The following is a 23,047-nucleotide window of genomic DNA, read 5'->3' as shown; positions in this document are numbered from 1 at the left end:
CAAAGCAATATTGATCAGGGTTAGGAGAATGACACGCATCGTAAGCAAAGGTACTCACTTTATTGAATTCATTGGCTAATACATCAAGAGGGGCAAGGTCAGTTGCGACCTCACCGGAAAGAGAAGACTCAACAAGAGACTCAGGATTGGGCTCTATAACAGAAAGAGGGTCGGCCTCAGACTCTAAGGACTCGTCTACAGACTTAGACTCAGACTCGGACTCGGACCCAGACGACTTAGATTCATCAAACATAGGACCTTCACCAGCAGTTATTTCCAACTTCTCTCCGCTTGGTGTAGTGATCCTCAATGTCTTGCGCCACCCCTTTGAAATATTATCAACTTGGACAATTAACTCGGAGGGGTCAAAATCCTTGTTTGCTACAACAGCTTGAACGAGCTCGGAATTATCATTGCAGACGGGCTTAGATTCATTCTTCTCCATTCCAAAAAGAAGGTTAATGCCTAGATCATGAGAACTTGGGCTAGCTGGTTTCTCAGTTGTGAAGAGCTCTTCGTCTTCATCAAGAAAGTCACAATCGAGGAACATCTCGAATCCTTGTTCACGCTTCCCATTGTGGACGAATGGCTCAGGGAATTCATAGCATGGGAAGTCTTCCCCTTCTTTAATGTACTGGCCATTGAGGGTGAATGGATATGGATCCATGGCCATTTCCGTCTTCGTGATTTGAGCGTTATTGCGAGCCTTCATCTTCAAGAGAGCTTGTTTCACATCTTCTTTTGTTGGCTTGAATCCTAATCCAAAAGTATCCTTCTTGAGTGCACCAGGATGGCCCCAAAATTCAGCCATTTTCTTTTTGAGTCCGAGGGTCATTCCAGGGAAATGCCCTTGCTTCTTCAGAATGGCATTAATATTGGTGTTTAAATAGGGATCGAAGTCGAGATGGCACTTTTCCTCCTCTTCAATCACGAGAACATCATCTAATGAAAACTCCCAAAGATCTTCGTCTTCTTCGTCATGTTCGACATGGACGATAGGAGTGTCGATAACTTGAATGTGTATAGGAGAAGCATCAATGGTAATTGGAACCCCTCCAACTATGGCTTTCACTTTTTAGTGCAGCGATGATGGAATCGCCTTTAGCTCATGAAGCCATGGGCGTCCTAACAACAGATTGAAGGAGGCCTTAATGTCTACCACCTGAAACTTGGTGCGACGTTCAATGGCCCCAGTAGTTATGTTTAGTATGATAGTACCCATAGCTTGACGGCGAGTATTATCATAAGTGCGAATCCCTTGAGTGGAGGGAGTCAGTTCTTCATTCTTTATGCCCAACTTCTTTGCAGTACGGAGTGGGCACACATTGATTGCAGAGCCATTATCAACCAGGCTCATAGGAACATTCATCTGCCTACACACCACAGTGAGATGTAAGGCCTTATTATGTTGGTCCCCTTCCGGGGGCAGATCCTTGTCAGAAAACGAAATCAGATTGCTAGTACTTGGCAATTCAGTAGTGCGAAAGTTGACCAGTCCTTGAGGAGTCATGTCATCATCAACTCCTATTTTCACCAGATCATTCATCACAACCTTTCGATGTTCGTGGGAGGTGGCCAAAAGCTTCCATACATTCATCTCCACCTTGGTCTTTTGCAATTATTTGACCACATCGCTGTTCATAGGGTCGATGGGATCAACTATCGGATGTGATTGTGGTGGAGGTGGAGGTGGACTAGAGTGTTGCAACCGTCCACTTCTGGTGAGAACCTTGACCTCAAAGTCTCCCCAAACATCTTCACTTGTGCCAAGAGATGAACAGGCTATATCCTTGAGATAGACGTCTTCATCGTCACTATCCCAAATTCCATTCACTTCTTCAGAACTCGAGACAAATATAACTTCCGGCAGAGGTTAATTCACAGGTTGAATGAGTATTGACGGATCAAAGGGGACTTTATCTCCAATGATAGCCAAAGCATCAGAAAGAGGACCTGTTTGAATGTTAGTCTTCTTGCCCCCTGGAGGGACAGGAAGTTGATTAGCATCAATTAGGTCTTGGATTGCATCCTTCAACCTCCAACACTTCTCAGTATTATGACCCTTGCCTTGATGAAACTTGCAATAACCATTGGGGTCAAAGCTAGCGGTCCTATTCTCTGGTCGAGGTTCTGGAAATGGTCCAATTGGCATAATCAGTCCTTTACCATGCAAACGGTCATAAGCAGCATCATAAGTCATTCCCAAAGGCGTGTAAACCCTCCTTTGCCTTTGGAATCTTTGAGGAGGAGCATTAAGGGCCAGCACATCATTGATATTGATATTGTTGGTAGCATTATTGGGCTTAGAAGACGAAGAAGAAGGAGTGACGTTCTTCTTGTTTTTCCAAGTGCTGTTATTATTGTTGCTACCAGCAGTCTTCATTAGTTCATCCTCGATATTGATTCCAATATCGTATATAGCTTCAAAGGTACTCAGAGGCAGAAACTTCAAGTGTTGCTTGAACTTATGAGTCAGATTGGCAATGAAAAAGCGAACCATCTCCTTTTCCTTGGGGGGATCCACCAAGAGCGCGACTGTTTCCCTCCACCTGCTTAAGTAAATGGTGAAGCCTTCATTCTCTTTCTGTTTGAGAATAGAGAGTTCATGTTCAGAAGTCTTGGCCTGAATGTGACACTTGTAACGATTCATAAAGCTTTCAGCAACATCTTCCCAGGTCGCAACATGTTTGGATTCTAAAGAGTAGAACCACTGTTGACAGGCATGCTCCAAGGAAAGAGGGAACACTTTAGGGAAGAGTGTCACATCTACTCCCTTAAGAGCCATGGTTGTAGAAAAAGCCTTCAAATTGAAAAGCGGATTATCAGTAGACTTGAATTTGGGAATGTCAGCTGTGGAAAATTTATCAGGAAGCTTGTCCCTTATGGACGAAGAGGTGACAGGCTGTTCCACATAAGTGAATTCTTCAGAAATCTTACTCATCTGTTCCTTAATCTTGTCCATTGCAGCGGTAGTGACATTTTTTTGATTGTCTTGCTCTACCGTGTTGACTCTAGTGGTGAGTGTCTGCATCATGTTAGACAACATTTCAATTGTCTTGTTGATGTTCTCGATGTCTTCCTTAGTAGCCATTGGTTGAAAGTAGACTGGAGATGGATCTTGTGGAGATGAATGTGGTGGTTTCCTTGTACGTCTCTTTGGTATAAGAGGTTGTTGAGGTATTGACTCGAACCGTAACAATCTACCCCTGCTTCTTGACCAATTACTGTGACACCGAAACAAACACACCTTTAATGACCAAACTTAACCTTAACCCATCCGGATAAAAAAAAAATCTATAATTTTGAAATTCTTTTTGTTTATTTATTTATTTATTTTTTAAAAAATGGGAGGATACTATCCGACTTACTCCGAAAAAAAACGACACAAAAAACAAGACTACCCTAAAATACGGTCAAAAAGTGGTGCACGACTAAGGAAAAAAGTGTGTGAACACGATATGTGAGTGATTAAGTGAGGTTCTGGACGCGTGTTTTGACCGTATAGCTAGACATGACACCAAAATGGACATTTAAACTACATACGTACGCACAAAAGCCGAAAAAGGACTAATGGGACACTTTTCCTGGGCACCGTGTCACGGTGCTGACTGTCGTAACACGGTGCAGTCTACCGTCAGATGGTAGAAAGCCTCGTGTCACGGCACTGTTCACCGTGGCACGGTAGAACATGCCGTGATACGGTGCGCAGTTCCAGGTCAGTTTTGTGATTTTTCCAGATTTTAATCGATTTTAGGTCCGTACTAATTACTATGTGAGAATAAAAACCCTCGTTCATGGGTTAAACAAAAGAGTAAACATATGAAGGTTAGCACCAAACAACCACATAGCATTTAGGAACGATGATGTAAAAAAAGTTCGCACCCTAGAGTCAAGATCTATGTTCAACTATTGGTCAACCTTTGGGTGTCAAAAGGGTACCATGGTTAAGAGTTTGGACGCGTTAGCAAGGCAGCCTCCCTTGAGCGTTTTTGGATTGATATAGCTTAAATCCCCCGGGGCTAAGACGTATGTAGAACACACACGTTTTTTTAGAAAAATCGAAGGAAGTTGACTGTGAGAAGAGAAAATAAGCCACCGGACTGATTTTAGGACTGCCGTGACACGGCAAAAATTCCCGTGCCACGGTACTGTGCACCGTCAGACGGTGCACTGTACCATGACACGGCAGATTCTGCCGTGGCACGACAGTCAGAAAATCTGAGTGGTGCCTTGTTTTCCTTCGTACGCAACCAAGTTATTCAATTTTTCCTATGGGACAGACCTAAATGCGAGGTTAAAACGTCTATGCGTATGCAAAAATGCCAAATTAATCACAAGAATATTTTTTCAAGAATCTTTCAAGTCTCATCCACTCATCTTAATTAAATACCGATCACTCAAATCGATAAATAACCAAGAATCCTCCCCAGTTGAGTCGCCAAATTGTAGGCGTCGTTCGAAGTGCGCCTACGTTAAAAGCATGTGTGAATATGCTTGGCACTCATAGAAAGTGGGAATTGACATAATACGATTAGGGACAAGGAAAATAGGGAGCCGCCAACAAGTTTTTAAGGAACTTGTAAACCGTTCACGGATCATTTAAGGCAACCACGATAAGGGACAACGATAGGCAACAACGATTGACCCGTGAAGGTTACACCCCATTCATAATCCATGAGATTACAAACTCCATATGGTTCGGAACCACGAAAGGAGGATCGGGGATGATGGTACGAAGTTAGTCATGGAGTCACATTCGCCCGTATTGGCCTCTACTCGATTCTTATAGTGAAAAGTGATTCCTGCGATCTCAAAGGCATACAAACAGAGATTCAATTTGCTCCAAACTATTATTAAGCTAAATTGGTTTAATATTAATGCAACACATAATTCTAAAATATTTGTGATCACTTGAATTAATTAACAAGATTAAAAAGGAACCTAAACCGGTTGTCCAAATTATCTTATTAGGCGTGATTTTCAATTACATATTCCCTTTAAACATGCAATATGGTGATCATAAATATAATAAAATAACATCAATATTGGAAGCAATTTAACAATAATTCCAACAATATAAAATCGTTAGAAAAATAATAGAAATAAAAGGAACATAATTCTTACTTTGATTATGTTTGTTTGCAACTACAAAATAATAAACGAGTTAGTAACTTCAAGGAAATAATAATAAAACAATAATTAAATTAAATTAAATTAAGTATAGTTGATTTGGGGCCAAACCCTCAAACAGTTCTACCTTTCACGCCTTGGCTTAAGGACAGAACCACGAGTAAAATATGGACTCCTTGGAGTACTTGAAGAAGGAATTTTGAAATAAGAAGGGTAGGCTAGTGTTTAGGCTAAAGCATAGAAGAGAGACAAATAAACTAGATAATTAATTGGTGCTCCGTACATCATAAATGAGGGGGTATTTATAGAGAAAATGTGCTGAGGGAGCACACGGAACCCTAAAATGATAAAAACCCTAAAAAAGTATCCCGCGACATGGCAAACTGTACCGTGACACGGGAAATCCCACCGTCAGACGGGAAACATTCCCGTGACACGGTGCATTTTTAGTGTGACGCGGGAAATTTTTAGTAAACGGGGAAGAAAACACGTTAAGGGTTTACGCGGAAAAGACACGGAAATTCCCGTGTCACGGAAGATTTCCCGTGTCACGGGAAATCCCACCGTCAGACGAGAATGATTCCCGTGACACGGTGGGTACCTGCCGTGGCGCGGGAATTCCCAGCCCACTTTTTCGTCTAAATACATTTTTAACCCTAATTTCGTTCAACATTTTAAGTGTCGATTGATAATTTCGGGCCTTTTTCTAATTTATTATTATTTGGGCTAAAATAAGAAAATAATTAAATAAAATAAATAAAAGGTTTTGGCCAAAAATAAATAATAAAACAATAAATAAAAAAAGGCTTGGGGTAAAATTAAATAATAAGTTTGGGCTGAAATTAAAACTATGCTTTTACCAAACATCAAGACTAATCCATGGACTGTTCAAAAATACAAATTTAATCAAATACGATTTTTTAAGCACTCTCGGGATTAAATACTGAACCCGACCAATAGTGGCGGTGAAAGGTTGTTCATCATCGGGTTTGGTTTTGGGGAGACATTTTTAGGTGTCTACACCTATACGTTACACCAAAAGGTGAAGCTGCTCACAGATCATGGTGCAGTGACACTTGTGGGTAATCCAGAAGTTATGAATGTTTCTAGTGTTGGAAAATCAGTGCTCCATTTAGATGAAGAAGAGGGTAGTCGATTAGACGGATTCACTATTCATATTATTGGATTTGATTCAAGTTGCTCATGGAAAGAAGAAGAAGAAACGGAGAAAGATCCGGAAGAGGACTTAGAGGAAGACGAAGAAATTGAGGAAGATCCGAAAGAAGAAACTGAGGAAGATCCAGAAGAAGAGCTTCAAGAAAATGACAATGATTCCGAAGTTAATCCCCAAGGAGCTAGAGGTGGAACAAACTGGTCCAATGAAGATGGGGTAGAAGAGGAGCCTAAAACTCCAAAAGACAGCGATCCTTGTTTTAGAGGAGAATCTTGGACAAGTAATTCCTTTAAACATGATGAGGGATCTCGGAAGAGGTCTAGGGCCGAGGATTTCGATTTGGATTTTGATGTCTTGTGTTATAGAAGGTTGGTATACCCGGAGGAGTTGATTCTTTTCCCTAACTACAGGCATGTAGATTGTTATCTTAATCTTCCTCAGTTTGAGAAGGTCAATGGGTTGGGAGATCCTATTCTCCATTTATACAACTTTGTGAATACCTTACACCCTTTAAATGTTCCAGAAGAACATTTTCCTATGTTGTTTAATAGAAGTCCGGGTGGACCCGCGTTATCCTGGTATTATACCTCAGGGGTAACAAGTAAAGGATCTCGGGGAGAAATAGCTCAAGCATTCAGTGACTGGGCATTTGAATTTCGACAGACTGACACCGAAAAACTGAAGCTAGTGAATATGGAGCAAAGTGACCGGGAATCATTTTCACATCTCTTTTCAAGATGTTCTTACATTCGGGCTCAACTTCGTTTTCCCATAACTGATCGGGAGTTTATGTTGATATTGCTAAGAAAGTTAAATGATTTTTATTATCGACATATGGTCTCCATCAAATACGCCGATCTCTCGCACATGGAGAGACATGGTTACAAAATTGATGCCTATCGACTACAGGAAAGAAGGCCTAAGGTGCACCCTCAAGGTGAAAGAGCTAACAGGAGGATATTCAATCGAATCGACGAACCATTGAGTGTGGTATACGATCGTTTGAGCAAAAAGGGTATTCTTCGGGCAAAAAGCTATGTGTATTCATTACCACCACATGGGACCGATATGAGACAATATTGCAGTTATTGTCATCTATATGGGCATAGAACATATACTTGTTACGACCTTAAATGTGCAATCTAGGATCTTATTGATAGTGGGATCATCACTCCGACCCATACTAAGTCTAGCGCACCAGAGACAAGCCCGGCACAGCCACATGCCTCTCAAGCTGATTTGTTCCTTCAACTACTCGAAGAAGGTCGTATCAAGCCACGACCTCGTCGAGCAGGAGCTGATCCTGTTGGACCAAATCTCAACAAATATTGTCACTATCATCAGTTACATGGCCATGATACTAAAGAATGTCACGTCCTCCGTTGGTGTATAAAGCGCACAACTGGAATTTCCTGCCCGAATCAGAAAGTGTCCATAAATTCCCTTTCCCTTTGGACACACGAAGATGATCCCACTCTTTTTATTGCTCGTCACTACTCGGACTACGAGAAAGACTGTTGAAAACCTTGAAGCCTAAGGAATCTCTACATGGGAAATGAAGCATCTACAACAACATGGTGACCTCTATCTTACCCTCCATCAAGAAGGATGAATAAAAGGGGTAGTATGAGCACTGTAAACCAAGCATTTTTTTTTCTCTTTATGTTTTCTTTTGGTACAAAGAACTACGTACAGCTTGATCCGCTAAAGCACTATTTCATGATCATACACAAAATTGTACTTGCACGCACATTGTTATTGGGGTACGTAGGCAACTCTGATCGAGTGCATCTGTTTCAAAAAAAAACCTCCTTCTTCCGTTTTGAACTACGACGGGTCTGATTCTCCAAAAAAAAAAGAAAGAAGAAAAAATGTGAAAATACAAAAAATCTATCTGGAGATACGTAGGCAACCATATGGCGCGACCCGAAATAATTAAAAAATTTTTTTTTGGGAATGAACACCCCACTAACTTATCTAACTTAATAGACGTCCTTTAAATGTTTACCAAAATATTTTTTTTCGCATGCATTTTTGCATTTATCGTTTACTTTTATTTTAATTATTTTTAAAAAAAAAGGAGGAAATCCTAATCTTCGGTATGTAATGTTTAGGTATCCTTTGCCAATCAATGACCAACCAAACTCAAAAATCTACTCTACCCTCGGATTCCATTCAAGAAATCCAAGATCCAATACCACAAACACTTACTAGAGGACTTCAATTGATGTTGAAAATGGGTTATGTTCCAGGAGCTGGTTTAGGACGAAATGGTGAAGGCATGAGGCACCCAATCCCAATAATCGATAAGCGAAATCGTCATGGTTTGGGCTTCGATGAGAACATGGGTTCTAAGGTTATGAAAAAGAAGTCGCTCACCTTGAATGGGCAATTTGTGTTGCAAAATGACAGTGAGCCATTTTATGACTTTCCTGAACCTTGGTATGACTTGGATAAAGAGAAAATTCTCCCTGGGTTAGAAATTTTCTTTGCAGAATCAAGGAATGAAGAATTTATTAAGAAATGGTTTGATAAGAAACCAGTATTTAAGAAAGATTTTGATTGGGCTAACCATCTAAAGCAAGGAGTTCTAAGAGGCTTGTTTTCATGAATTTCTGATTATGAAGTCCGATTGAACCCCATTACGCTTATTACTCCAATAAAAACAGAAGTTGAAAACAATATCTGATCCGAAACTCGAGAACAATTCCTTTTTTTCCCTAAACTATATCCTTTTCAATCCTCTATCTCAGACGGTTATGAAACCGATAGCTCATCATCTAGCCAATCATTTATCCATACACTGCCTGATATCCCATATCATGAAGATATCGATAAAATTACTTGTAAACATATTTGCGTACAAGAAATTGATCTTGATCATGAAGCATTTTCTAATAATGAACTTTTCAATGAACCTAAATCATGTGTGACACCCATGGAAGAGTCTATAACTGTAAACATAGGTACGGATAATGATGTAAAAGAAGTCAAGATAGGATCCTCCCTTTCCCTCGATGAACAAAATGCATTTATTATTTTACTTAAAGAATATGTGGATGTGTTTGCATGGTCTTATGCTGATATGCCTGGTGTCGATCGTAGCATTGCTGAACATCGTATACCACTCTATCCCGATAGCAAGCCAAAGCAACAAAAGCTTCGTAGAATGAAACCGGAAGTTAGTTTCAAAGTTAAGGAGGAAATTCAAAAGCAGCTTGATGCCAAATTCATCAAACCAATTAAGCATTTGGAATGGCTGGTAGTGCCCAAAAAAGATGGAAGGGTCAGAGTGTGCATTGATTTTAGGGATTTAAATTCAGCATCACCAAAAGACTATTTTCCTTTGCCCCACATTAATGTTCTGGTTGATAACACTGCTGGACACGCCATGTTCTCATTCATGGACGGATTCTCGGGATATAATCAGGTACTTATGTCAGAAGAGGACATGTCCAAAACTTCTTTTATTACCCCATGGGGAACCTTTTGTTATAGAGCAATGCCCTTTGGATTAAAGAATGCTGGGGCAACCTATCAACGGGCTGCAACGACGATTTCGCATGACCTCATCCACGATATTTTGGAGGTTTATGTTGATGACATGATTGTCAAAAGTCATGATCGTGAGACGCACCTTGATGCTTTAAAATCATTCTTCGATAAAATTAGGAAATACAATCTGAGATTGAATCCTTAGAAATGTGTATTTGGAGTAACTTCGGGAAAACTTCTAGGCTTCGTCGTATGTCAAGACGGAATTAAGCTTGATTCTGACAAGGTAAAGGCCATACAAGAGCTTCCTCCGCCATGGACGGAAAAGGAGATTCGGGGATTTCTTGTAGAATTCAATATATTAGTAGGTTCATATCGCAATTGACAACCTGGTGTGAACCTATATTCAAGTTACTTAAGAAAAATGTTCCCACAAAATGGAATGACGAATGTCAAGCCTCATTTGATTCAATGAAAGAATACCTCTCCAATCCTCCGGTTTTAATGCCGCCGAAACTGGGGCAGCCCTTGATGTTATATCTTACTATTACGGAAACAGCCATGGGAGCTCTTTTGGCACAATACCAAGAGGGTACAAGGAAGGAAATAGCTATCTACTACCTCAGTAAAAAGTTCCTTGAGTATGAAACTAGATACACTCCTTTAGAAAGAGCTTGCATTTCCCTTATTTACGCAACAAAGAAGCTTCGACATTATTTGCAAGCACATACTAATTATCTGGTTTTGAGGTTAGATCCAATAAAGTACATTTTTGAGAAGCCAATCTTGAGTGAAAGAATAGCAAGGTGGCATGCGATATTGTCATAATTTGACATTCAGTGTGTGAATCAAAAGTCTGTCAAAGGGAGGGTTATATCTGAAGCTTTGGCTGATGGACCTATATCGGGTGATGAATTAGATGATGATTTTCCATATGAACATATTTTCTGTCTTAGTACGTCACAATGGAAGATGTATTTCGATGGAGCCTCAAATAGAAGGGGCAATGGTGCAGGAGTATTCTTGATCGATCCTTATGGAGTACATATTCCCTTCGCTGTGAAGCTTAGTTTCCCAACGACAAATAACATGGCTGAATATGAAGCCTGCATCTATGGAATCCAAGCGGCATTAGCAGCTGGTGCAAAAAATCTCACAGTATACGGTGATTCTTATCTCATAATTTCCCAGACTATTGGAGCTTGGAAAGTTCGGCACGAAAGGTTGCAAATGTACACGGAGTATCTTCAACAATTTATCTATTATTTGAAGAAATAGAGTTTAAACATCTCCCTCGCGAACAAAACAGTTTCACCGATGCCTTGGCAAATATGGCGGTAAATTTAACTTGGGACGATGATGTGAAGGTACAGTCGGTAACAATTGTAGAAAAAGAAATTCCAGTGGTTAATTTTAAACCAACAATTTCTTTATTAACCCAAGAAGATGATGAGGATTCTTGGTATACTAATGTTAAGAAGTATTTAATCGATGGAGAATATCCTGAAGGAAGTCACAAGAAGGATCAATTGGCTATTCGAAGGCTAGCTTGCTCGGAAGATTCTGCGAGCAGGGTATTATTGGACCACTTTGGAAAGTGATTGCATCCATTTCGTACGAACATGCAAAAAATGTCAGCTATTTGCAAACCTTAATCATATGCCGCCAGTTAGCCTGAATAATTTTACTTCTCCATTGCCTTTTTCCAGCTGGGGCATAGATATCATTGGGCAAATACATCCGAAAGCTTCGAATGGGCATCAATATATATTGGTTGTTGTCGATTATTTTTCGAAATGGGTGGAGGCATCATCATATTCAAAACTAGGGGCAAAACAAGTTTCAAAATTTGTAATCAATAACATTATATGTCGGTATGGGGTACCTTTTGAAATTATTTCCGACAATGGCTCGCAATTTGAAGGCCATCTCAAAGAAACCCTTGAGAAGTACAAAATCAGACATCACAAATCATCACCATATCGTCCTCAAACCAATGGAGCTGTTGAAGCAGCTAACAAAACCATCAAGACGATAATCGCCAAGATGACAGATAGGGCTCGAGAATGGCCCGATAAACTTCCCTACACACTTTGGGGATACAGAATTTCCATTCGAACACCAACTGGGACTACTCCATATTCTTTGGTATATGGAATGGATCTGCTTCTTCCAATCGAAACGGAGATTCAATCGCTTCGCGTAATGAATGAAAGCGAGATATCTGAAGAACAATGGTTTAAAGAACGATATGATGAACTTTCTTTGGCAAGTGAACGAAGGTTACAAGCCCTTCACAACATTCAAATTTATCAAAGATGCATTGCTCGAGCTTTTAATAAAAAGGTCAGGGAAAGGAATATCCAAGAGGGAGATTTGGTACTTAAGGAAAATCGAGCACCGATTCATGATCCGCGTGGAAAGTTCAAGCCCAACTGGTCTGGTCCCTTCCTGGTCAAACATCTTACACCAGCAGGAGCAGTAAAATTGATGGATCTTGATGGAAATGAATTTTTTCATTTCACCAACCTTGATCAGTTAAAAAAGTATTATGCTTGATTAGTACGGTGTTGTATTTATGGGATTCGCAAAAAAAAAAAAAAAAAAAAAAAAAAACGTGAATCTCCTACTAGCTCTAGATAGTTATGTGTATCATGTTAAAGTTTAGATTTCATGCATGTTTGCATTGCATGCTTAAGGGACATGTAGAAATATTCATTATTATTAAAAGATCATGATCAAGGCAATACTTAACAAAATATGATTACAACAAACATTTTTTTTTATTATTATTTGATCATAACACAAACTCTCTCGGTTTTTGGCGAGATTACATCCATTTTTAACCATGGAAACAACAACCACATACACCATACCCAAGAGACCAATGCCTTCGGATACGATTTCTTATTTTGGAATTGAAAATACATAAGCAAGGGAAACATAAAATACAAATTCTGAAGTACAAATAACGAAATCCCTCTAAGGATTTATTCAAGCATCACCCTCGAGGTCCTCCAACAACCATGTTGTATAGGACGCGGTTGGAACATCATCTTCGAGGACTGAAAGTGCTGGAAGCATTCGTGCAAATTGCCATACACGAGATGACGCCCTAAGAGCTTCCACACTACCAATTTCATAAGTGGTACAAAGTACCACTGGGAGCTCATGGAGCTCTAAGAGTCGTTGGAGTTGGCCCGCTTGTCTCAAGCATCTCCAAGGAAGATAGAATGTGACGCGACACAATCCTGGAAGTTGAACACCTCTGCGCCTGCTAGTGCTAATTGTTATGGAATTTATGTTGAGAAATGAAATGATCCATTCCACATCAGCTACGGCAAAGACGTCTACCCATCCACCATGATTGCAACATTGACGAAATATAGGAAAAAAGCCTGTCTCCCGAATATGTCGGGTTTGGTAAAGAGTTCGAAAAGGTGGTCTAGACAGCTTGAATTTCTCGCATAACCAAAGTTGAAGCACAATTGGACACCCTTTAACAAAACCACCTGGATTTTGTTTCACATGGTCAAGCGCCATCATAAGTTCCCCTAGGATAAGCGGCCCTAAACGGTTCCCTGACTCAATCTGTGACAACAAAGAAAGGCAACGAACATGACAGGAAAATAATGATTCCTTGAGTAAAACAAGGCCGAGCAATAAAAGGATGCAAGCTCTTTCTTGGCACTTTTTGAAATCCTCATTGTTGGCAAATTCCCAATGAGATAAAGATAAGGTTTCAAAGGAAATTCTCTAACATTAAAATCTCAAGCAGGCGATAATTGTTTTCCATATTTAATGGTATACCTAGCAAATCCCTCATGGCCGCATTAGTTTCCCTTGGGTCAGCAGGTGTAATCACACGACCTTTTTTATAAAGACCTAGTATACCCTCCACTTCTTCTAGAAGAGGAGTCATTTTCGTCTCTCCAAAACGAAAAACATGGCGTTCTTCATCCCAATATTCAACAGCAGCATGAATCATATCATACCGAGGTTGAATAATTAGGAGAGGAGACACTTGTATAAGGGGAAAGACGAGGGGGAGAAATATTTTCTACCACCCCTTTTATCTGGAGCTTTCTAGCTCCACTGATTTCATTGAATTCTTGAAATATGGCATTCATTTTTTCTTAGAAATTTGAGGAGAGAAGAAATAAGACTTAAGAAGCTTGAAAGAAGAAGAAGGAAGTTTGATTTGGCGTAGAAAAGAATGAATAACACCTCCTTTTATAGGGTTGGTGTTGGTAATGGAGCCACGAAGAAAAGGCCGAAGGAGTTTACTCTTCCGAAAACTCAGTGCAAACCACCTGCTGTTTTTGCATCCGAAATCCATAAACTGTGTTTTTTTCAAGAATGATTGTTATTTTTTCTTCAAGCTCGTGAAAATCGGAGTTTTAATCTTCTGCAAGGTTAAACCAGTTTTTCAACTACACCCAAGCCAACATTTGTGTTGCAACTGAGTGAGAATTTCACTCTATTTTTTTTTCTTTCTCTTTCAGCCAGTTTTTCAACTGCACCTAAGCCAACATTTGTGTTGCAATTGAGTGAGAATTGCACTCTATTTTTCAGCCAGTTTTTCAACTGCGCCTAAGCCAACATTTGTGTTGCAATTGAGTGAGAATTTCACTTTATTTTTCAGCCAGTTTTTCAACTGCACCCAAGCCAACATTTGTGTTGCAGTTGAGTGAGAATTTCACTCTATTTTGTAGCCAGTTTTTCAACTGCACTCAGGTCAATGTTTAAATGAAGATCAATTAGGATTTTTTTTTTTTAACATACATCAAAATTTTGTGTCTTTTCTCAAACATTGATTATCGTTTTATTTAAACTCAATCAATGTGGGGCAATCTGTAGACACCAAATTTTGATCTTACCTTTGTAATTATCATTATTAATTATCTTTTATTAATAGTTATCGTTTTCTTTGCAAATAATTATTATTATTTTGCTAATTATTTTTATAAACTTAATGACGCTCGTTTTATTATTTAAAACAAAGAAAACGAGTAATAATAATGATTTTTATTCATAGTTCCCAAAATACATGTTATAATTTGTACTTCTAAACTACTAAATTACAAAATATTGAAGTACAACTAACACTACATGCATTTCTACCCTGCTCTACCGAAGTTATTTTCGGGTTTTTACTTATGGATTAACAAGTAAATTAATACAGCCATTAGGAGGACCACTAGCCCCACAATGTACATGAAGTACACCCTTATCATCCTCATGTCTTCCTCAAAGGTGAAGACAGGCTGATCTTCTTGGTTTTCTTGAAACATGGTGTTTGAATTTAATGGTGGTTTTTGTTTCATTTTTTCGGGTAAGAAGGAAGATGGAAGAAGATAAGAATTAAGTGGTGAGTGGAGATTTTGGATAAGGGTAATTTCTTTTTATAGTAAAAAGTACGTATTTTAGACCGTATTTTTTATACGTGTATGTATAATAATCGTATAGTATAAAGTAAATATTTTTTTTTTGTCTCGCCAGGGGAATGTGTCATTTTCCTTATAAGCAAGAATTGTTTAACCCTTTAGAGTATAGTAAGTATATTAATATGTTTTTAGTCTTATAATTTTTTATTTTTTTTTGTTTTTAGTCTTATAATTTTTTTTTGTTTTTAGTCTTATAACCCATCGTTTTTTTTTTTTTTTTTTTGTTTTTAGTCTTATAATTTTTTTATGGTTTGTTTACTCAGTCTAGTTTGTGTATTCTTTTGTCAGTTTTGATAAGCAATTGTCAACAGTGAAATAACGTCACCTTTTTTTTATCCCCCGCGGTTAATATTGTATCCAATAAATTTCAATTTGGACCAATTGCATCAATATTTATCTGACGCTAATTGGGACAGCTAGATTTCAGACGTGTCATGTATTACATCTCACTATTCAAAACACTATTTAACACTATTCAAACACTATTTGACACTATTCCAAATAGTAATTTCCGTTACGTTGATTTGCTTCGCCGACGTGAATTTGGCTTCCGTTTTATTTGTTTTTCTGTCGTTTTGATCTAGTTTTGTATCTTTTGTCTTTGTTTTTTACGACTATGATAAATATAAATTTGTGTTTTAGTAGAGTAAAGCAAGATAAGAGTTCACCTTTTTTTTTTTAGGTCATTTGGTCAAGGGAATATATTTTACTCTTGACCACCTTAAATTCATGTTGTATGACTTAATATTGTATAATATATTTTCACGTTGACCATGTCAATCTTATGATTTTTATATGATCTACTTTTTTAGTAAGGGTTATTATTTGAAATGCTCGTATGTATAAGGTTTTGTCGTATGTTTAGATATTCTTGGGTAAGTTTATATGTACCATCTTATGAGGGCAGGTGTTATTTCACTTTTTACATTTTTTACTAACTCTGAGATATTTTGTCCAACCCTATTAGTATTGTAACCTGATGTCTTTGTGTATCTTTTAGAGCTGACCTCTCAGAGCTGATTTTTTTTTGTATAAGTGTTGTTTTAACATCTTGGTGAATATAATAGTCACTAATTAAATTTAGGCACTCTTTTATTGTATACCATGTGAGTATTATTTTTTTTTTAGTTATGGCACGACTTGGTTATATATATATATATATATATATATATATATATATATATATATATATATATATATATATATATATATATATATATATATATATATATATATATATATATATATATATATATATATATATATATATATATATAAAATGGCATTTTAGAACCTTTTTTATTATGTGAATATTATAGTTGATTTTATTACGATTTTCTTTATTTTATCAGTTTAAGTGTTGCAAAACAGATTAGCAAGTTTGTTACATGTAAAACAAGAGAATTTAATATTAAGATTCTCATTATTACCAAAATCTTGATATTTACCAAAATAATCCTTGAATTTTAATTTATTTACTTTCTTTTATTTACAAATTAACCCTTTTATTTTCCTAAAAATACCCCCCTAATTCTCAAGTTTTAAAGACATCAAAAAATTCTTACAACTTCTCTCTCTAAAAATTATCTCTAAAAATTTCTCTTCTAATATTTGTTTTAGTTAAAATCTCTCTAATTTAGCTTTATTTTTAAGTTATTAGCTTATTAAAAGAATCTTATAATTAAGTTGCTATTTCTATTTTTTTTATTTAAGTATTGTTATTATCTTTAATTCCTATAAAAAAACACAAAAATATTTCAAGTTCAAGTATTGTTGTTGTTATTATCTTTGTTAAAAATATTAGTTTAATTGCTCAAGTATCCTAGTCTATATTAAAAAATAACTAAAAAAAAAAATTCTTTGTTAAGATTTAGTTTTATTTTTCAAGATTATTTTCTATAATTAAAAAATCAAAAAAAAAAAAAAAAGTTTTGTAGCTTTATTTTGCATTAATTTCTTTTAATGTCTCAAAATTCCAAAAAAAAATCACTTAGTCTCTTTATTACACTTTAACTAAGGAGTAATCATCTTTTCATTCTTGATAAGTAAGAAGGGTTATCCAAAAAATTGCTACATCTAGTTCAAGGTATTATCTTTATTCCTTTCTTAATTTCCTTAATTATTATTATTATGCTAACTAATGTGTTTGTTTTCATGTGGTGTTACCAATAGGGGTAATGATAATATTAGGTGCTAAATTAGCCCTAAATCTTTCATTACTCCACATTAGAAAGTCAAGCCTATTGGTGAGGTGATAGGTTACAAAGGGGGGGGGGGGTTAATTGCATTTTGCATTGTATCTCTTTATAATGCATTTTAAATATGAAAGGTTAATACATTCACGTGACTACCTAATATATTTTTTAAAAGAATGATGTATTTCTTAAAGTGAGCTTAAAGACCTAAGGAATTAAGAGTTTAAGCAAAGGTTGTTCAAGAGTAAAGAACTACTTACCATGTCCCAAAGATGGCCTGTTAAAGAACCTTTAAGACCAGAATCATTCCAGTTCTTTAGCTCAAGTGATAGAAATTTTCAAGAGCTTTCCAACCATATATCACAATAATTTTTTCGATTTTTCTATGATTTTTAATGATTTTTTTAGTTCAAGCTATCAAAAAGATGAAATATGTACGTTTTTTTCTTAATTGCTTTTTTTTAAAAAAAATTTATTAATTTCTTTTTAAGAACCTAATGGTGGTATGAAACCTATATTACACTATATTATATATATATATATATATATATATATATATATATATATATATATATATATATATATATATATATATATATATATATATATATATATATATACTTTTAAACTTATGAAATCTTAAAAAAAATGTTTTAATTTTTTTTTAAAAGGTGATTTTAGAAATAAGAGTTTTAACAAGCTTTATTTCTAAGTATTATTTTGAGAAACTTTAATCTTACCTTAAAGATGACTTCAGAAATAAGAGTCTTTAATTCTAAATGTCGTTGTTTTAAAAATCTTTAATTTTATTTTAAGATGACTTTTGAAATAATTGATGTCCTAAGAACTTTAATTTTCTTTTAAAGATGACTTCAGAAATAAAAGTCTATTATTTTCTTTTATAATTTCGTGAACCTTTTTAATTTCAAATCCTTTTGCGACACAAGAATGAATCATAACTTGTTTGTTTGTTTTTAATAAGTAATGATAGTTAATATGAGGTTATGGCCTCATTTCCAAACATGAGGTTAAGATTAATTATTTAGTTGTATAAGGTTGTAACAATTATCCATCTCCATGAAAATAAACTTATATCCCATCATAATTACCCGATGGATTAATTGACAATTGGATATGATTAAATAGTTTATTGTTCCCTTTTATTTGGAAGTAAGGCCTTGATAGGTGTCGTGTTTTATTTGATCAATTCCATTAAGCCTAAACACATAACCCTTAAAACCTTACTAAAATTAACCTTGAGTGAATTTAAACCCAAAGTGAGATTATATAGTGAACCCTTACAGTTTCGCTCCAAAAAATACCTTGACCCACTAAAAAGTCGTCAATTGGTACGCATGTTTGAATTGTCTTATTCAAAAGACATTTTTTTTTTTGTGATCACTAATCGGGGTGATCTTCCTCAACCAAGGTGGTTCATTTTACTTTTATGAGTGAATCCGTCAAAGATCACTAAAATCCCACTTACAAAAATGACATTTATGTCGACAACCCAAATTAAAAACCTAATAGAATTGGTTATTTAAAACATGGCATTTGTCTGAACTACGAAGGTTTTGATCCGTGAGTGAATTCAAAATCTCACTATGATCGGTACGTAGTGCAACTTTGGTGCTCAAACCTACCTTGTATTAATTTTTTTTTATGTGGTTAATATGTCTTAAAACTTGATTTTTGACAACGCAATAGTAAGAGCCTGTTCCATAGAACGGAAGAGAAGACGAGTTCCAGACGTTCGATTCTCTTAACCTAAACCCCGAACCTTGTGCCTTATTTCCTATTATGGAGTTAGCAGTTGATTTTTATTAAGTTTTAATTTCTTAAAATTGACTGCTCTAAAATCCGTCCTTATTCGGATAAAAATAAGGTGACGACTCTAAGTTTTGTTTATAAGTCTTATCAGATACTTAAGTGGAACCTTTTATAGACTAATTTATGTCCACTAAAAACCAGGTACCACAATATGTATTTAGAGTTATTTAATGAGATCTTATAATGGGAAAAAGGGTTTGAGTATTTTGGGTATTGGGGTGTGATGGGTTTGAATTCTCTAAAATTCATGTATGAGTTTGAATTCTATAAACTTCAAGTGGTAGCTGTGAGTGCACAGTGAGTGAAAGGAACCTGAGTGTGTCTTGGGTCAATTGAAAGGAACCTGAGTGTGTCTTGGGTCAAGTGAAAGGAACTTGAAAAGTGTCTTGGGTCGGCAGGATAGGTTCCTATTAGGTAGCAAGTGTCCGTGGCGGAACTTGTGAAACAGGTCTATAATAATAGGTTGTACTAGGAGAGTTGCCTATTATAGTGAAATGTTTGTATTGAAAATCCCTAGGTGAGTCGAGGTTTTACTTCCAGTTGGGCCCTAGAAGGTTTCCTCGTGTAGACACCCATTTGTGTCTCCCCAAAACAAAACCCGGTGATGAGTACCTTTCTCGTCGAATCATAATCGAATGAAGTGAAAGTGTGGAAAGTCTAGTGTTGCGGTTAGTTTTTAATTCTTTTCTTTCTCTCTGTTTTTGAAAACCTACTCTAAGAAAACGTGAATTCCAGTTTAGTTTGGTCCATGATAAGGGTCTAATAATGGTGTAGTTGGGTCGGGTTCGAAAAGAGCTTTCCAACGATATGTTATAAGCCCAATTCCGATGAATAATGAGGAAGTTATGGCCAAATTACTAAACTGGGCTCGATTTGATATTTATTTGCGGCCCAATAATCTAGAGGAGGGCCTAATATTGATTTATCATTCCTAATGCAATTAGAATAGATTATAGTCTTCTAGATTCTTCTAGAAGGTTCTTTTCATTCCTAATTTAATTAGCATTGATAAATTGACTTTAGTTGACTTTTAAGAGTTTTAATCAGAATAAAAGAAGTGTTTTTAAGGAAAATACGATTTTGTCCTTTCATGCGGCTAAATTTTATCAAAATAAGAAAACGCGTGGAAAACTAATTGCAGTGTCTGGTGACATACCTAGCGTCTGGCGCTGCACTCCAGCGTTTGGCGACAAGCACGTGTTTGGCGTTGTGGTCGTGTTTTATTCTTTTCAAAACTCTGATTCGTTTTTTATCATGTCCGGCTGATTTTTTCTATAAATAGCCTCCTAAAACCTCCGTTTTCTGTGACCAACTCTCATCAAGAATATGTTGATTACTCTCTCTCTCTCTCTCTCTCTCTCTCTCTCTCTCTCTCTCTTTTCTAAACTAGCCTTTTGCATACAAAATTTCGCATTCACAATATCTAGAAACACCTAGCCAAGTTCAAAGTTGCCTTCGCCCTAGACGTGAAAGGTTTTAATTTATGAGGGTTTGGTCCCAAATCTGTATTTCAATTATTTAGTTTAATTTAATTGTTTATTATTTTCCTTGAAGTTACTAACGTGTGTATTTTGTTATTAGAAAGAGATATGAGACATCCAAGTAATTACTTTAATTGATTTATTGGTATTATGGTATAGAAATCATGCTTAGATTATTATTTTTATTCCTAGTGTCATGTTAGGATGTTTTGATCTTCCTAGTATAATGTTTAGGGTAATAGCTATAATTTATAATATCAAATATGACAATTGTGATCCCTACGATGCTTCCTATGTTCTTCCTATATATTCATGTTAGTATCATGTTAGGGCTAAAGCCTTGATTTTTATTGTTTAGTGACATGCTAGGGTTTGTTATTAACATGCCTAGGATCTTGCTATTATTATGCTTTAACATAATTATTTTAATTATGGTTGTTATTATGATTATAATTATTTTTATTATGATTATTATGTTGCTTGATTTTATATATTGCAATTGCTTGATCACACCTTTTATGCATGTTTAAAGGGAATTGGTACTTGTAATCACGCTTAATAAGATAATTAATAATCTTGTTTAGGGTTAATTTGATTATAATTCAAGTGATCGCCAATAATAGTTTTATTTGTGCATTAATATTCAACCAACATAGATAAATAGGTTTAGGGTAAATCTATTGATTGCATGTTAGTCAGAAAGCGCACATGAATACGATCAGAATAAATTAGAGTCCTATTATTAGGGAAGGTTCAATCTCTTTTAGGTTGGATTTGTACTTTCATCCCCAAACTAGCAGTCATGGTTCAAGACCTATTGGAGTTGACAATCTCCTGGATCGTTAAGGGGTGTAACCTTCACCTCGTGAACGGTTTACAAGTTCCTAAAACTTGTTGGCGACTCTTTTTCTTTATCTTCTTTCCCTTTGGACGCCACCGTACTTTAGTGTATGATCACATTTGGGTTCAAGTTTGGGGTAATGCTTGAAATATTTCCTACAGTTTTTGGCAACTCCACTGGGGAGGATTTCTATTTTAATTCCTGAAATTTATTTCGGCAATGACTTAGAATGAATGGATGAGACTCGAAAAGTTCTAAGTATTTCATGTGCGTAATTTTGATTAACATTATTGTTATATGCATAAAAAAGATCTCATTGGAAAGACCATCCGTAATGAGTTAAAAACATAGGATTTAGTACACGTAGGAAATTTGAGGAATATCTTTCACAACTAGGATCGAAATAATGCTGCGCGAAACTGGAAAATTTTATCGAGCACAGAAAGCTGCTGAGGCATGTAGGAACTAGCATCAGAAAACATAGTATGTCGCCGAGGATTTGACTCTGGCGCCAGGCGACACTCCTGTCGCCAGGCGCCAGAGCCAAATTGCGGCGACGACCTCTGTTCGATGGCACAAAGTTCTTCCAATACCGAGCCAGAAATATGCGTGCTAATTTTGACCAGTTTTTAGCACTGTTTGCTCAATCCTACTTTCTGATTGAGTTTTTCTCACTTTTTAGAAACCAATATGTTTTCTACATATGGACATAACCCTCTGGAAATTCATGCTCCATCTACCTGATTGAACGCTCTATGCAACAAAGGGTACATCCGAGAATGTTGAATTCACCAAACCATGCATGGAAGCGAGTTTTTAACTCGCGATGTCCTATCCACTCGCGCCAACCCTTCAAAAGGTAAGGCTTCCGCGCGGTGCATCCGAACAATTAACCATGGACCCTCTTTGACTAACCCATATCCCGAACTTTAGAGAACTAGAGCCATGGTTAGGTTACAAACTCATTGCATCATGTTGTGACTACTTGACTACTTGTGCATCTCTTACTTGTGCATACTTACATGTGATTAAACTAACCGTTTGGTTTGACTTGTGTTTGCAAATAAGTCTTAATAAACTAATCAACGACTAAAAGACTTTGCTTAATTAATTTACTAGAACTAAAAAATACCTTAAAATCGAGTCATAGTTCCTTTAAAGTCAACCCAGATTTTTATTCCCGTATACTGCACAAACGTCAACTTGTTTTGGTCATAGCTGGAGTTATTAAAAGAGTTACGAGTTGTAAAGCCTATGAATCTGTAGCCCCGAGTTTTATATTTAATTTGGCGTTGGTTTCATCCCAATCAGAGTCACAGATAGAAAGTTGTGACTAAAATACCACAGTCTGTCCAGTTTAATGAATATACGTGAGGTCTTAATTTAGTCTTTGCTTGAGTCTAGCCACACAGTCATGACACGAGTCTTAACATGTCACATACACTCACTAGTCT

General features: G+C 36.4%; 1 protein-coding gene across 1 annotated transcript; it reads left to right on the top strand.

Annotated features, from left to right (window-relative positions):
- The first annotated feature begins 10,360 nt into the window (after positions 1 to 10,360).
- On the top strand, positions 10,361 to 11,077 carry LOC145639995 (uncharacterized). The gene is made up of 2 exons (XM_081691303.1): positions 10,361 to 10,540; positions 10,655 to 11,077. Exons 1-2 carry the CDS (start codon positions 10,361 to 10,363, stop codon positions 11,075 to 11,077), a joined length of 603 nt encoding a protein of 200 aa, XP_081547429.1.
- Positions 11,078 to 23,047: the final 11,970 nt, after the last annotated feature.

The sequence above is a fragment of the Chenopodium album genome, chromosome 7 (genome assembly GCF_948465745.1).
Source record: "Chenopodium album chromosome 7, dcCheAlbu1.1, whole genome shotgun sequence".
Taxonomy (NCBI): Eukaryota; Viridiplantae; Streptophyta; class Magnoliopsida; order Caryophyllales; family Amaranthaceae; genus Chenopodium; species Chenopodium album.
Note: the sequence above shows the minus strand (reverse complement) of the source record. Positions and strands in the feature narration are given on the sequence as shown.